We start from the raw sequence: 17,589 nt of genomic DNA on the forward strand, positions 1-17,589 counted from the left end.
GCATGTTCTATTCATCGTGGAAAATCGCGCGGACGGCTTCCATTGCAGTCAATGGAAGCCGTCCATCCCATGATACTCTGCTTTGTGAGCACAGCGGAAGCATCGTGGGAAATCACGTCACCGCCCAGCGCCAGCAGAGACTGTCTCTGGAGAGTTGAGTATGGGGTCTCTGGGGGGCAGGCGGAATCCCACCCGGCCGTGGGCATGAGGCCTAATTCTTGCTGGATTGACCTGTATTAGCTGCTTTACTAGGTCTTGTTTGTTTTTTATGATGAGAACATTTACATAGGTCTCTGTATATGCTCTATACATGCTGTGACCATGCAAACACACAACACCTACAGTAGGAAAGCAGTTAAATGGTTATTCCTATCTCTGGAATTCTATTTCATTGTGTTCGAAATTCCAAAACAATGCACTCATCCATTAGATGTTTATTTCCAAAATGCTCTGTTTTCAAGATGTTGATTCCTCTGCCCTCTGGTTGTTTACTGCTCGTTTCCAGGGAAACGGACCACCTCTTCTGTGGAAAGAAATAGCAGAGCACAGCGGTTTTGGTGGCCAGGAGCTAGTGCACATGTGCCTCTGAGATCCTGGCCATCAGACTTAGATGAAAGAAAGGAGTAAGAAGTGCGCAGCGCCGGCCTCCTCTGCTTCTTAGTGGAGGTGATTGGTTCCTCTGGCAAGGAGCAGTAAACAACTAGAAAGCGGAGGAATCAATATCTGGAGAACAACGCATTTTGGAAATAACCCTCTTATACGTGAGTGCATTGCTTTGCAATTTCAAACACATTGAAATAGGATTCCCCAGATGGGAATACCAGGTTAATGAGGATCAGTCCAATACTAATTATGCTGCTTTGGCCACAGTAAGCTGGAGACACATATAATGCCTACAACATAGTGGTAAGTGCACATAGCAGGTTAGGGAAATCTAGCTTCAGGAGAGAAAAGATTATGTACACACTGACTGCAGATCTGAGAGCTGTGTGAGTGCCGGGAAGCTGAGCCTGTGAAGATATTACTTCCTTCCCTCATAGCTAAGAAAATGTCTAAAAGGTCCAGTTATTACAGAGGCTAAATGCCTACAACAAGCAGTGGTTTACAGAGGGGTTGCGCTTCAACCTTGATTTAAAGTGATAAAACTAACAGAAAAAGCATATTGCAAGATTGATGAGACACACAGGCTATAAAATGAGCATAAGTTGTCTGAAAGTTACTGTCCCTTTAGCTATTGATGTCCTAACCTCAGAATAGGTCATCAATAGTTGATCATCAGCATCCGCCGCTCAAAACCCCCGGCAATTAGTTCTTCACTTGGCTGCTGGCAGTGTGTACGGAGCTGATATATATACTTATACTCCATACACATTGCAGCACCCTGGCAAATTCAGTAGAAAGAGCGCCTGCAATACCAACCAAGGCAGCTGCAGTGTGTACAGAGCTGTCTGCTTCCTGCTCAGTACTCACTATCAGCAACCCAGTAAATGGCTGATCAGCAAGTGTCCTGAGCGGCAGACCCATGCAAACAATGATTGATGACATACCCTGAAGATAGATTTTCAATAATTAAGACATGGAAAACCACTTGGAAATTTATCTCAAATGTAATGTAAAAGTTTTGAATGAAATTCTCACTTATTGCTTATTTTTGCAGCACTGAAGACCCCAGCCTAATACCTGCAAGACTTGCATTCATTCATTGCAAATTAGTGACGAGTGTCAATCAAGAATGTCAGAGAACATTGTTAGACCAGCCCCTGACTACAATCAACATCCATCGCTTCCTGAAACTCATGGGGCTCCCTCTAGTGGTATGTGTGTGCACTGCAAGAGATTCTATTCCAAAATCCATAAATTGACTTTTTTCCGCAATATATGAATTCTCTCTTCTCTGAAGTGATTATATCTATTCTTGCTGTGCTTTGTGTCACAGAATTGTAACATTGTGTTACATTGCAGACTAATGTCACTCACATCTATATTTTTCTAGGTTCAGGCTTCCATTGATCCTGATAAATTTAGCAGTGTTCACCTCCAGGTTGGTTTACCTGTGATCTTCATTCTGAGCCAGCAAGAGACGTATGAAGATGATATGGAGACCGCAAATGATGTAGCCTGGCAACTACTGGGGAAAGCCGGCGTGGCTATATTACTGAGGTAAGGTTTGGCATCTCTTGGTCCAACTTAAAGCCAGCCCATTGGATTTTTTGAGTATTAGTATTCTCGAAACAAGGGTCAGCCTGATTCCTTAGTTCTTTAAGAATAATTGGCACCAGATATTTCTGTTGGACACTTATCAGAGGGGGAAGGTGGCTGCCTTGGGATACTATTTCGACCATATTTACAGCTGCTGGAGGGGGAAGGAGAACGTACGGGAGGCTACATTTACAATTGTTAGAGAAGGCAGGGGGCTAACTGGAAAACTACTTGAGACTCGATTTACAGCTGCCAGAGGGAAAAGGGGGTCTGATTGGAAGCCTACCGGGAAAAGCTGCCAAAGAGAGAAGGATACTAACTGGGAAACTACTCACTGGGGAATATATTTACATCTGTCAGAGGGAGAAGGGGGCTAACTGGAAAACTACTTGGGACTATATTTACAGCTGCCAGAAGGGAAAGGGGGCTGACTAGAAACTTACTGCCGAAAGCTGCCAAAAAGAGAAAGAGCCTAACTGTGAAACTACTTACTGAGGAATATATTTACATCTGCCAGAGGGGGAAGGAGGCTGCCTTGGGATACTACTTCAACCATATATACTACTATTGGAGGGGGGATGAGACTGACTGGGGAATTTACTGGAGACTATATTTACAACTGTCAGAGGGGGAAGGGGGCTGACTGGAAAACTACTTGAGACTATATTTACAGCTGCCAGAGGGGCAAGGGGGTGTGACTGGCAACTTACTGGGAACAGCTGCCAAAGGGAGATGGATGCTGACCAGAAAACTACTTTGGACTTTATTTACTGCTACTAAAAGTGGGTGAAGACTGTCTGCTGAGGAGATAGAGAAGAGGAAAGTGAAATACAGAGTTGTAGGTGGAAAAGAGAGAAATGGGCCATGTAATACTGCAGCGAACCCATTATGGCACAAATAAGCAGTGGGGCTGAATGGGACACAGAAGGTAAAAAAGTATGAAAAAGTTATTTTTGTAAGTGGAAAGAGTTTGAAGTAGTTTACAATAGCGGTTAATAGCCTTTTAGGGCCTTTTATATGATCTTTTTTGTAGAATAGATTGTCTCTCTTATTTCCAGGGAGACGTCTGGCATAAACATTCCTCTCACTTACAATGTGGCTGTGAAGAGACCAGAAGAAGTAAGTGTGAGCCAAGTATTTGCTCTTAAATGCAATGTTTCTCATCACCCTATTGCAGCCAGACTCCCACAGAAGCCCACCATTACTGCTGGCTCTATTAGTGACACTTTTCCTGTTTACAGACCTCACCAGTAAACTACCTGATGTTAGAAGAGACTCAGCAAATCCTGGACCTCATACATGTAACGGAAGAGAAGCAACCCGAGAAGCCTGAAGAAAATCTTGGTGACCCAGGTAATCTTATTTTCCCTTCCAGTAGTTTTTGAGGCCCTGCTACATCCTTTTCAGTTGCTGCATGCACCCTTATTTTAAAAGGGCTTCTCTTTTAATATATTTTGAACACACACTTCATGTAAGTATGTAAGCTGTGCTTGTTTTTACTTACTGTAGAAGTAGAGGATGATGAAGTAGCAAAAACCATATACAGGTACAGAAGGCCTAGACTACCGCTGCAGCAGGTACCTTCACTGACAGATGAAACTTTCAAGCCGGTCTCCTCCAGTGCTCGTCCTACGGCTGTTCTGTTCTACATGATCTGTGAGTTCCCAGGTGTATTATGTCCTGGAGGTAGAATTCAATGTGATGTGACAGTGTATATTTATATCACTTTGTTTAGCTTTCCAGTAATACTGCTTTAGCAATGCAAATAAGTCTTATTAATGAAAGGGTCTTTAAGGAATTGTGTAAGCTGTCAGGCATTTTAAGGACTCTTGCACATGGACATATAAAGCATCATTTTGTACAGTGCCATAATACAGTCTCCATGGGGGGTGTATAGGGTCTTGCTGTACCTCCACATGCCTTTTATTTTAATCTAACATTGCATTTTGGCCTTTATTCTTGATGGTTCTGTCCCATAACTAGTGGGAATCATGCACTCTTCTATGACTGTTTAATAATTCAGAATATCTGAGACTTCAGCTCATATCAGGTTGAATGGATGCCAGATTAAAGGCATGATAGCCGCAAGTATGGCTACCTGGCAAATAGCTGATTTTGCTGGGGCAGAATGAGCCTATTGTGAATTTCACCTGTGTTGGAAATGTGGTGTTACAAAGCAGCCCTTCAGATTAAGGCCGAAAGCACACGGGCGGGTTTGAATTGCTGAATCCGGAGCAGGCGACCACCTCCAGATTCCGCACCAAATACCGCCCATAGCATGCAATGCAAAAGTGATTCTTCATGCGGATGAAAAATCGCAGCATACTCCAATTTTCCTGCGGTTCCCGCACGGATGGCTTCTGTTGAAGTCAATGGAAGACGTCCGACTCGCGTTGCAGATGGGCTGCAGACTTCACGGGAAAAGCAGAAGTTTAAAAAAAAATCTGTACTGCACATGTCTGACTGCGAGCCGCGCGTACCATCCGCAGTACAGATGAAGAAACAGAATGGCAGGTACGCGCGGACGCCGCTGCTGCCAAGGCTTTGCCGTGTGCATGCAACCTAATGGCCATCCATCTAATAGAGACAGCTCAAGTCCACCAAATCTTGCAAGGGGCTCTCTGCTCTGACTTGTAGTGGGGCCTCACGTGGTGGGGACCCTCTAAAAGGAGAGGGGAGCATCTTAGATAACTGTCGGCAAAAAGACTTTAGAAAATGTTGAAAAATAGATCTAATATATGTTTAAAAGATATTTTAAAAAATTAAAAGTTCAAAAGCCCATTTTTATAAAAGAATACATGAAAAATACACATAATTGGTATCTTTACAACCGTAAGAGTCCAAACCATTTAAAAATATCATAAAAGTACATAATGCCAGAATTGCAGCTTTTTTTTATTCCCCTGTTTCACAAAAAAATTGAATAAAAGGTCTCCAAAAGAATGTATGTACCCCAAAACGGTACTAATAAAAACTACAGGTTACTTTTCAAAAAACAAGCTTTCTCACAGCTCAATCAATGAAAAAATATAAAAGTTATGGGTCTCAGATTATGGCGATGGAAAGCAATTTTTGTTTAAAAAAAAAGTTTACTTTTTCAAAGTAGTAAAGCATTGAAAAAGTATGTAATGTTAGTATTGCTGTAATTGCTTAATCCACTAACTAATTTTTACTGCACGGTGAATGTCGTAAAAACTAAATCCACCCCACCCCCTGCCCCCTAAAATGTTGCAGTTGCATTTTTTTCATTTCACCCCACTTTAGAATTTTTAGAAGTTTTTGTAGTACATTATATGGTACATTTAAATGGTACAATTAAAAATACAACTCGTTTAGCAAAAAATAAGCCTTCATACAGCTATGTCAATGGAAAAATAAAGTTATGGTTCTTGGAAGACCGGGACAAAAAAGTTTTAAAAAAAAGAAAACTTTCTAGTTTTGAGGAGGTTAGGAAGGCCATAGATCTACAGAGATCTAGCAAGCATCATCTGTATAGCTGGTGTGCTACTTTAATTGAGTGTCATGCAATGGCTTGCAAGGCTCTTTGCGTAGTAGTAAATAAATTAGAATGGTTCACTATGTAACTAGCAGGGAATACTTGGTGTGATGGTCTAATAGTGTGCCATCTGTACAGATCCTACAGATTGCTACATGTTTAGCTGTCAGCTGAATGAAGCTTAGCTGTGACTACTGTCTTTTCTGCATCCCCATGATTATACCTGTTTAACTTGGCTAAAGGTACAGGGTTATTGCAAATGATCTTCCTGATTTGAAACGCTCATAACTCACATTTAATAATACTTTGATACATAAATTTGATATCAATGGAAACAAACTCTGTTTTTATTGCTCAACATCAAAAATGTTTTCCACATCAGAGGTGTTCAGTGTGGCCCCCTTTGTCACTGGACACACATGGAGTCTGTAATCAAGTTCCTGGTTCTTGCCCTACACGTTGTAGCTAGAGATGAGCGAGGCTACTCGGTAAGGCAGTTACTCGAGCGAGCATCGCTCTTCTCCAGTAACTGCTTAGTGATCTGGTCACACGGCAAAATTCACCATGGAAAAACTCCACTTAAATTCCGCCTCTACAATCCGTGTCAAAATCCACGTCTTTTTAATACTGATTTTTACACGGATCTGCGTGCGGAATTTATCCTGTTAGTTGGCAAAATCTTCCTGCTGAATTTCGAAGCGGAAAATAAAACAAATTGACTTGGCTCTTCTTGATGTGGAAAGAGTTCCCATGTCGAAATTCCTCACGCGGATCTTCCCTGTTGGCAGGACAAGTCTGCATACAGATCTGCACAAAAATCTGCGGCAAAAAGATGCAAATTTAATATGGATCTTAGAGGCGGAATTCATGTGGAATTTTTCCACGGTGAATTCCGCTGAGTGAACATTCCCTTTAAAGGAGATGTCCCGAGGCAGCAAGTGGGTCTATACACTTCTGTATGGCCATAATAATGCACTTTGTAATATACATTGTGCATTAATTATGAGCCATACAGAAGTTATAAAAAGTCTTTTACTTACCTGCTTCGTTGCTGGCGTCCTCGTCTCCATGGTGCCGACTAATTTTTGGCCTCCGATGGCCAAATTAGCCGCGCTTGCGCAGTCCGGGTCTTCAGCAGTCTTCTATGGAGCCGCTCGTGCCAGAGAGCGGCTCCGTGTAGCTCCGCCCCGTCACGTGCCGATTCCAGCCAATCAGGAGGCTGGAATCGGCAGTGGACCGCACAGAAGAGCTGCGGTCCACGGAGGCAGAGGATCCCGGCGGCCATCTTCAGAAGGTGAGTATGAAGACGCCGGACCGCCGGGATTCAGGTAAGCGCTGTGCGGGTGGTTTTTTTAACCCCTGCATCGGGGTTGTCTCGCGCCGAACGGGGGGGGGGGGGTTTAAAAAAAAAAAAACCCGTTTCGGCGCGGGACATCTCCTTTAAGAGTGTGTTAACATGTAGCAGATTTGGTGCAGAACCTAAACAAAATTCGCAGCATTTGGTGAACAATTTTGGCTGATCTGCAGCAGACTTTACCACAATTGAAGGGGTGAAGCTTGCTATGAATCTGCGTTAACCTGCACCGCATTGATGCGGATATTGTTGCATAATTTCCTCTTTATGCTGCTTTTTTAAAAATAAAAGAGAATACCCCTCTAAGTTTTGAGTGAAAATGTAAGAAAAGTGAGGAAATTTTATGTTACTGATTTATTATGTAATAGTTCTCAGTGAGAGAAACCAAGTATTTTTGTAGATGTGATACCTTTTAATGGCTAACAAAAAGACATGATGTTATAGTGAGCTTTCATACCTACTTAGGGTTCTTCTTCAGGCTATTTGGAATAGATTCAAAGTGGTATATGTGTGTGTATTAGAGATGAGCGAACGTACTCATTTCGAGTAATTACTCGATCGAGTACCGCCATTTTCGAGTACTTCAGTACTCAAGTGAAAAGTACTCGGGGTCGCCGGAGGGCACCGTGTGTGAGTGGGGGGTAGCAGCGGGGAACAGGGGGGAGCCCTCTCTCTCTCCCTCTCCCACCCACTCCCCGCTGCAACCCCCCACTCACCCACGGCGCCCCCCGAATTTTTTCACCCGAGTACGGAAGTACTCGAAAATCGCGGTATTCGGGCGAAAAAGGGTCGTGGCCGAACACGTTCGCTCATCTCTAGTGTGTATGTATGTATGTATGTATGTGTGTATATATATATATATATTATACACACACACATACATCTAAAAAAGCACAGACATGGTGTGATTAATTTAATTTATTATGTTCATCTCTTACAGGGGAACACGTGTCATTAACATTTCTACAATCTTTTATAGAGTTGGCAAAAAAATATAAAGGTACGTAAATTCTTTCTCCCCTTCATTTTTTAGGCTGGCAATCATTGTATCTCCGTATAAGTTGTGTTATGGCGCTACAGGGATTTTTGTTTACACATGGCATAATTTATAATGGAATGTACCTAATATAAACTGGGGAGGAAATAGATTATTTATATGTCCCTGGATGTAACCATTGCAACTTGAAAAAACGTTCATTCTTTACACTGTAGGCTGCATTCATAGAACTGCAAAACTGAAAATATACAAATAACGATTTTTTTGCAAAGTGTTTTCATTCTCATTTTGTGGCAGTTTTATTCATGACAATATTTCAACCTCCTTTAACCAAGGACATGGCCTATTTCGGGCCAAAGGACACAACGATTTTTCAAGTTAGGGATACAGGAGGACGTAGAGGGTTGGGTTCCGATTGGGAATGTAGAAGAGGGGTAAACGTAGTAAAGTTAAGCCTCCCTTAGGATGTGTGTTTTTTGGGCACACTTAACAGAGTTAATACCCATAGTTGTGTCTGGAGTAGTGCATTCCAGAGAACTGGTGCAGGTTAGGAAAAATCCAAAAAAGATGGGAGTGAGAGATTTGGATTAAGGAGGAATTGGAGGGCAGGGATAGATGGTAGACATAGATGAAGGAGGAGATAGAAGGTGGTGCAGCATTTTGGAGAGCTTTATGGATGAGAGTGAGGAGTTTAAGTTGTATTCAATATTTGATGGGCATCCAGTGTAGTGACTGGCACACTGTGAAAAAAGAGCACACTCTGGAGATGTTTTTGAGGTGCAGGTGATATAAGCAAGCAAGCGATTGAATATAGAGAGTGAAGGAAAGATCAGAGTCAAATATGACCCCAAAACAGCAGGTGTGCTGCCAAGGAGTTATGGTGGTGCCACAAACTTAGATGGAAATATCAGGATTAGGTCAGTAAGTAGACAGGGGAAACACAAGAAGTTCAGTTTTTGAAAGATTCAGTTTTTAGGTATAGAAATAACATGGTGTTAAAAACAGAGGACAGTGCAGGTGTGATATCATGGGAAGAAGTATATAACTGGTATCGTCAGCATATAGATGGTACCGAAAGCCAAACTTGATACTCTGTCCAGTAGGGGCTGTGAAGATAGAAATGAGAAGAGGACCAAGGACCGAACCTAGAGGAACCACAACAGCTAAAAGAAGTAGATCCGGCAAATGATACACTGAATGAACAGTTAGAGAGGTAGGAGAAAAACCAGGAGAGAGCGATATCATGAAGGTCAATAGAGTGGAGCATACTGAGGAAGAATTGGTGATCTCCAGTGTTGCATGCTGCAGAGATGCAGAAGAATCATTAGCAGATTAGTAGCCAAGACATTTGGCCATCAGTAGAACGTTTGACCCTTTAATAAGGATGGTTTCTGTAGAATGTGCAGTATGAAAACTGGATTGTAAGTGGGAGAGAAGAGGGCTATCGGAGAGAAAGCTGATTAGGCAAGACTAGACCAGGCATTCCAGGAGTTTGGAGATGAAGGGGAGATTAAAAAGAGGTCGGTAGTTGCCAACACAAGACAAGACAAGAGACAGTTTATTTAGTAATGAGGATATGACAGCATGTTCGAAAGAGGATGGAATGATTCCAGAAAGAAAAGGGTTAAATATGTAGTGAAATGCCTAATGACAGCCAGGGACAGAGACTGGACAGGATATGAGGGACTACGGTCACTAATGCAGGTAATAGAACATGAAGAGAGGAGCCTGGAGACAACTTTTTTGTTGTTGGGTTAAAAGCTGAGAGTGAAGTATAGGAGGTGCTGGAGGGAAGGGTATGAAAGCTACTCCGGGGTTGGGAAATTATTTCCTGATGGATATTGTAAATTTTCTCTTTGAAATAAGTGGCCAGATCTTCAGCCCCAGGATCTGTGATAGACGGCTGCACTTTAGGGTTAGGGAGACAGTGAAAAGTGTCAGAGTTGTTTTGGATTATTGGATAATGAGATGAGAGGTGAAATAGGATTGTTTGGCTTGATGAAGAACAAAGTTGTAAGTTCGGTGCATGAACGTGTAATGAAGGATACCTGCTGATGTCTCAGGTGTTTCTGCACACCTAGAACACCGCTGGAGGGAGTATGTTTGAGGCGCGCGGCAAGGTTGCCGCAGTCTGCATTAGGAGTGGGGGGGAGCTGTGTGGTTCAGGGCACTTTTAAGAGTTTTATTACAATGTTTAGGAGCCAGATCGGTACAGGAGAGGGAAGAGATCGGGAGCAGTGAAGACTGTAGACAGGCTGTAAATTGCTGTTAAAGGTCTGTAACATTCTGTGTGTGAGTGATCGGTAGAAATGGCATAGAGTAAGGCAAGAACACTTGTAAAGTAAAGGACGTTTTGGTCAGAAAGTGGGGAGAAAGGAGTTTAAAAAGTCAGATAGAGCCCGAAGAAGACCTAAAAGGCTTGAGGAAGAGGTTTAAGCACAATCGTTGTTTTTTTTTTTTTTTTTTAAATGTGCAAGATAGATGGTTTTAGGCATTTTTGCAATATGTTTAATCAGCCTATTCTGTACATTTACTAGAAAACCCCTGTTTAGCTCTTCATTTAGAGGAAGCTCTGCTAGGGAAATTTGTCTTCAGCTAGCTGCATATGGAGCTCTCTTCTTCACTGCGCCCGCACTGTCATTTGTACTACAGGCATAGCAGCTCACATAGAAGAGTATAATAATGTCTGCCTTTTTTATTAATTTGTACAGACTTCCCCCATAGAGTTATAGTTCTACTAGTTTCTGTTTTATGTAACGTGTCTGCCTCTGTTGGCTTGCACTGTAAAAAGAAGAAGCCTTCCTGTCCTACAGACAGCTTCACCTCTTCACATCGCGCCTGCTCCCCGCCAGACCCCATGCACTATGACAGTATCCCCAGCGCTCAGGTGTAATACTGACAACCCGATGCACTGATACCGTGCAGAGATGCTTACTGTAGCAGGAAATTAGTGGCATAATGCTAGTAAATGCACTGTGAAAAACAAGATCCACTGCAGGCCTTAATGGTAGTTGATTTTTTTAATTGAATTCAATGAATTGGTGAATGCTGCCTCTGATTGGCTTAGCATAGGGACCAATCACAGGCAGCTCTCAGCTGCAGTGCAGGAGAAGACCCGGTTGGACGCACCTGAGCCCCACTGTTACCTGCGTTTTAAAATCCGCTGCCCTATATTTACTGCTGCGCATTTTTGTGTGCAGGTAAATATCAGGCATCTGACTGCTGCCATTGAAAAACAGATCACAAACGCAGGTAACATACGCACATAAAAACTCCCAAGTGACTGAGCCCTAACTATGTCAAAGTTTCATGTTCATACACTATTTTTGTACATTTGGTGTCCTGATCGTGTGAAGGAACTGAAATACAGATCTATTTAAAGAGGACCTGTCACCGTTCTTAACATGTCTTTCAGTAACTACTTTTAATATAACAATTTTGGTGAATCATTTCTTTAGAACTCTGTGTTGTATTATTCCTCTATTATTCCTCCTGGAAGTTTATAAATAAGTAGATAATTGCATGTTATTATTCCCCTTGTCAGAAAAATGTATCCCAACATAATCTGATAGTATCTGCATTGTTTGGACAGTATTAGGCCTCATGTCCACGGGAAAATTCGGGCTCGCACGGATTCTCCATGCAGAATCCCGCAGCGGGTCCCTTCTTTCCCGTAGACATGAGGCCAAAAAATAGCTTATACTTACCTGTCCAGATGTTACAGGTTCCCGTCCGTTGCGGCCGGATCTTTTTTTCTGCCCGTCAGATGTGCTTGGCACACCGGCAGCGTGCCACGCACATGCGCTGTGCACACTTTTTTTTTAAACTCCTGCTTTCCCGTGGTCCCATGGCACAGACGCAGTGACAGTTGTGGGTGTGCCGCAGGACTGGATAGCTTCCGTAGGCTTCAATAGGAGCCGCGGGAGACGTCTGTGCAGGGAAACCCGCAGAAAATGGAGCTTACTGCGGGTGCTTTCCTGCACATGCAATCCATGCGGCAGGAAAAAAAGTATTTAATCATCTGCAGGTGTCCAATGCATCCCTATGGGCGTGGATCACGTGTGTGGGACACCCACGTGGATTTCGGAATTCCAATTTCCCCGTGAGCATGATTCTTTAGACAATTGTAAGGAGACCTCCACCTGGCAAGAACATCTAGTTAGCAATTTGTTTTGAAATGTTTTGTAATACATATTGTTTGTAATCTCAATGTAAATTTATGAGAAAACTTTGAAATAAAAAGTGATTTAATAAAAAAAAAGTGTAGTTGCACAAAGATGTCGAGATGCGCCTATTACATGAAGAAGCTGGTGCCTCTTCATGTATTAAGCTCATCATGTGCCAGGGGGAATTCTACTAATTCTGGCTTTGGAAATGCTAGGCTTAGTAAATGTCCCCATTGTGTATTGCTGGCTAGAGATTAAAATCCTGTCTTCTTCATGTTCTACTGACACTGTTCCATGACGTGTTATTATATATTAGCTTGTTTTCACACAAGTTGTTTTTGTCACTTTTTTTTTTTGCTGCATTGTTTTCTATGATCAACTTTTCTAACAGGTAGTCTGGAAATCCTAATAATTTAGCATAGGTTAAAAACAGTCTCATGCAGGGTGAACAAAGATTTACTGTACAGTCTAGCACTTCACATCCTCAACAGTAGATCTGTTCTGACGAATGTTAACCCTTTGCAATCCAATTTTGGATTCAGGGTTTCCTAGGGGGTTTTCTTTTTCTGCCATTATACAATGGCACCATCTGCTGGCTAGAGCCAGTACTGCAGTATGGGACATGCTGGAGAGGCCCCTGACAACAGAGCAGCCAGTAATATACAGTAAGAATACCCTGCTGAATTTCTTCCGACATCAGAGCTGTACAGCCTTCAATCAGAATGTCTGAAGACGTTAGACAGTGGATTGGAAAGGGTTAAGACACTGGGCCTAATTTATCAAAACTGACTAATAGAAAAACTGTCTTTGTTGCCCATAGCAACCAATCATTTCTGAAACTGCTCTGGTAAAATGAAAATTGCTGTGAATGGTTGCTATGGGCAACAAAGACCGTTTTTCTTGTAGTCAGGTTTAATAAATAAGTCCCACTGTGTCCCATCCTTTTAACCTTACTATTGATGCCTTGAAACCCCCAAAATGATAACCTAAAGGGACTGATTGAAAGCAAGAAGATCTGATGATTCGCAGCACCCAGTTACAGTCTACAATACTGTATTTTTGTACTTTTACTATAAAACACGGTCTGACTAATCTCTTTCTCCTATAGACATACTAGATGTAGCGTTGGCCACAGTGAACTGCGCTGACTGGACTGATGTTTGTACTAAGGAGGAAATCACAAGCTTTCCTTCAGTGAAGATATACCACTCAGGGCAGAAGCCATTTCTCTACAAGGGCATGATGGGAACCGATGAACTGGCAAGATTTCTTATGTTGTAAGCCTGCATTTACCTATTTCTATAGGAGCACTATTACACCTGCTGTAGGGTCAGGAAGGGTAGCATCTTTCCTTATGGAGAGCATCTAGAAGGTGTGAGGAGACTTATAAGGCCATGCATGCTCCTCTGGGAAATATACAAATCAGAAAGATGGAACAATACCTCTGCAGCGCCACCTACTGGAAAGCAGCAGTCCTGCAAGCCAATGTCACACTCTTTATACAATTCTTCATAACAATGGAGCTCATAGATGGACATACTGTACACCTGGCTTTGTTACCTGCTTTACTGCCTGGAATTCACAGTCATTGTTATAAAGACTTGTATAAGGAGTCTGACATTGCCTTGCAGGAATGCTGACTTCCAATAGGTGGCGCTGCTGAGGTATTGTTCCATCTTCCCTACCATCTAGTTATTCATTCACATCAATGTAGGGAGATGTAATACTACAGCACTAGACATATTTGTCATTTTGAAGTCTGGAAGCTAGTTGAAGGTCACTTTGAAGGCTGTAATGGTACGTGTCTCCATGTTGCAGAAGTAGCTACAGGGAAGGCTACCATTAAGGCTGATACCCAATTTATTCTAAGACTCCTGAGCGTAAAATCTGCCTGTGTATTCAATTTTGGCATCCTCATTCCTCTGCAAGCAGGCAAGTAATCCATGCAGAAGTCTAGGGAAGCTTTCTACCAAACCTTATAAGAGCTCTGATGGCAGCCAGCTTAGTTTCAACCCAGCTTTCTTAGGAAAAGATATAACTATGAAACATCGTCATTTTAAGGGGAAATGGGCTGCTATCCAAGTAACACAGTGCTATTTATGATAATGAGTCACATAAGAGACATGTCACAATCCGATTCTCTCTTAATCCAATAATATCTAATTGTATCCGAGCATGATATGTTCTACCAGTAGCCCGCTCCCCTCGGGAACTCACATCCTTATTTTATTATGTGTGATTCAATGGCAGACTTCCCCTGATTTGCTGCAAATTAAAGGGGAATATCATTTACAGGCATTTGGAATTACATGTAATTGTAGATGTGAAGACCCGGTCACTGAAACAATGTTTCACGTGGCCCTTTTAGACCTGTTACACTAAATGGCTTTTCTGGGATTAAAAAAAAATCTAATCGACAAGGAATGGTGTAAAATAAAGAATTAAGCATATTCACCTATTTAAATGGCCCCCAATCCAGCACAGGAGCCCCGAACCCCGCTGCTCTGATTCCGAAAGAAGTTGCAGTGGTCACGTGGCCTTCATTGTACAAGTCATTACTTAAGGCCAATTTACACGCAAAGACAATCTTTCAAATGATTGAAAGTTTAAGCGATCATTGTGCATAAAGTGTTAATGGACACTAATGTCCATTAACACTTTATCATCTTCATTTGTGTGTAAAAAGGGCCTCTGGGATTTGTTTGCACACAGCTCCATTGTTCTCACATGGGCTGTCAGCAGAATGCAATGTAATCTCCTGGCACCCACAGCATGCGGTCTGTGTTATCTCTCTGCAGCTGAATGATGGATTTTACACTCTCTTTGTTAGTCCTGGAAAACCCTTTAATAACACAATACAGTTTTGGAGGTCTATTAAAACCAATTAGGTTGCGATTTTAATTTTTCAAAGGGGTTGAAATCTGATTGTTTTCTATGGGCCACTGCTTCACATTTCTTTTGCACTAGTTTTAATAAATCTCCCCAGTCTTGGTTTATATACAATGAAAGCAAGGTGACAACCAATATATCTGCCATTACAGTTCTTGACAGGATAGTCTTCCGCAAAACAAATCTGCATGCTTTAATTAAGCTGCGGATGCCCATGATTTTCTATGGGCGGCTTGAACTCCGGATTATAGATATATTTTCCCCACGCGGATCCTGGAATTCATGCCCGCCCGTGCACATGAGCACTTAGTGAACAGAACTCTAAGGCCGCCTGCAGACAGCCGGGTCGGATCCCGCTGCGAGAATTCTCGCAGCGGGACCAGACCCGAGCCCCTGCAGGGACCAGCGTGGCACTCACCTCTCCCACGGCTCCAGCTCTTTGATGTGCCAGCTGCCGACGCATGGGCGAAGCGGAGCAGTTTGCCGGGTAATGACATTTCTTTCCTAAAAATAGAAATGTTCAGTCTGTTTTATTACAATATTATTGTACATCACAAGATATGGGATAGATGCACCCCCACACCTACCCCCTCTGCTACAGTAGAACCTGCATCCTCGTAAGCACCTCCTTTTATCTTTCAGTTTAGGACCCTTTTATACTCACCTGCCCTCCTTATCTTTTAATTTTGTTCTGCCTTTGTCACTGCATCATTAATGGAGTAATATTATAGATCTGACACTGACTTGCAGGAATGCTGCCTTCCAATAGGTGGCGCTGTAGATGCATCGTTCCATCTTCCCATTTACATCTTGACACCAGGCACAGTACAGCAAACTGATCTAGGATACACTCACTGCCACTATGCATTAGAAAAGCTGTTAGGGGTATATCTGTCCAAAAGCTTATTTGCAGTAATAGCCAGCAGAATTGTGACTGCAGCTCTGGGGTATAATATAGATTGTAATTCAGAAATAGTACAGGATAAGGAATATAACTTATTCACACAGTAACTCCACCAGAGGACTAGTGAGTGTTGCTCCGGAGTGTAATGCAGGCTGTATTTTATTATCAGTACCGGGTAAGAAATGTAATGTATATACCAGTGATTCCACCAGGAGAATAGTGAGCACAGCTCTGGAGTACTGCATTACAAGGATCAGAACAAGATGACTATTGTCATGTACGGACGCATTTACTCATGTGGATTAATTCTGTATGTAAAATGGAGTTTATAGACGGACGTACTGCACACCTGGCCGTGTTACCTGCTTTACCCCCTGTGTCTTATGACCTTGTTGCTACATCTGCCGGACCACTATGAATACAAGTGTTTGTTTTTTCAATAGGTTTGAACTGGAGTGTCCTCAGCAGTTATATACAGTGGAAGAAGCAGAAGACTTTATAAGGGGGGCAATGCACAAGTCATTGTTACCATACCACAACATTTCAATACTAGGATTATTCACCCCTAATATGAAAGAAGGTACTGGAGCTAGGGCGGGACAAGCGGAACTAACTGTTAGGTGTTGGACCAACTCCCAACCCTAATAAGGCAGGTGGGGGGATGCCATACTTGGCAGAGTGCTACTAACAAGAGTGTCCTCTTCTGATCAGATCTACTAAGTCTGTAAGGATACAGCATGTACTGTATTAATCTGGAATCTGAACGGTCTAGAACATGTTTCTGGTTCAGAACTTTGTATTAGGCCTCGTTCACACGGGCGTGGTTTTAGCGCAGATTAGGCGCGTGAGAAGATTGCGTCTAAGAGAACCAATGGTTTCCTATGGAAACGTTCAGATGAAGGAATTTTAGATACGCCAAAAACTTGCGCCTAACAAAGATAGGACATGTGACTGCAATGCCCGCATCTAAGGTCTGTAGTGCAAGAAAAGATAGGACCGGACCTATCTTTTGTGCGTGATGCGTGGGAGTTTCCATAGACTCCTATGGGAGCTGGATAACACGCACCATGCGGCTCCCGATTGTATGAACGGGCAATTTCACTGCTAATTAAAATCGAGATTTAATAGCTTGAAATTGCCTGTTCAGGCTTTTTTTTGTGCAGTTAGGCTGCGATCTCTTCACACACCTATTTTGTGCTAAAATCACGCTAGTGTGAACGAGGCCTTAATCCGGAATATTGTACAATTACTGTATAAAGAGTCCATTTACACCAAACCATATAGCTTCAACGAGTCAAGGAATCGTGCAGTCAATCACATTCGCTGTATAAAGGACCATTTACACAGGACGAGTGTCAGGCAAACAATGCCCAACACTCGTTCCTGTATCCCCATGCTCCTGCACAGGAACTAGCACAGCTGGCTCGCACATGGAGCTACCAGCAGGGGGGTGGAGCAGTGCAGGAGATTTCTCTTGTCTCGCTCCCCCGCCCCTCTTCATTGAGATAACACAGTGGCCGTTCGCTATTGAACGGTGGCTGTTTAAACTGAACGATGAGCGATGATCTTCATCGTCCATCATTT

General features: G+C 42.6%; 1 protein-coding gene across 1 annotated transcript in view; it reads left to right on the forward strand.

The window, feature by feature from the left end:
• TXNDC16 (thioredoxin domain containing 16) overlaps positions 1-17,589 on the forward strand; it is a 57,353-nt gene that overhangs the window by 24,117 nt on the left and 15,647 nt on the right. The window contains exons 9-16 of the mRNA XM_066608012.1: positions 1,658-1,814; positions 1,994-2,160; positions 3,258-3,318; positions 3,441-3,552; positions 3,709-3,855; positions 7,990-8,049; positions 13,321-13,489; positions 16,449-16,585. Coding sequence (XP_066464109.1) covers positions 1,658-1,814; positions 1,994-2,160; positions 3,258-3,318; positions 3,441-3,552; positions 3,709-3,855; positions 7,990-8,049; positions 13,321-13,489; positions 16,449-16,585 — 1,010 coding nt within the window. The remainder of the gene's footprint in view (positions 1-1,657; positions 1,815-1,993; positions 2,161-3,257; positions 3,319-3,440; positions 3,553-3,708; positions 3,856-7,989; positions 8,050-13,320; positions 13,490-16,448; positions 16,586-17,589) is intronic.

This window comes from Eleutherodactylus coqui, chromosome 6 (assembly GCF_035609145.1).
Source record: "Eleutherodactylus coqui strain aEleCoq1 chromosome 6, aEleCoq1.hap1, whole genome shotgun sequence".
Taxonomy (NCBI): domain Eukaryota; kingdom Metazoa; phylum Chordata; class Amphibia; order Anura; family Eleutherodactylidae; genus Eleutherodactylus; species Eleutherodactylus coqui.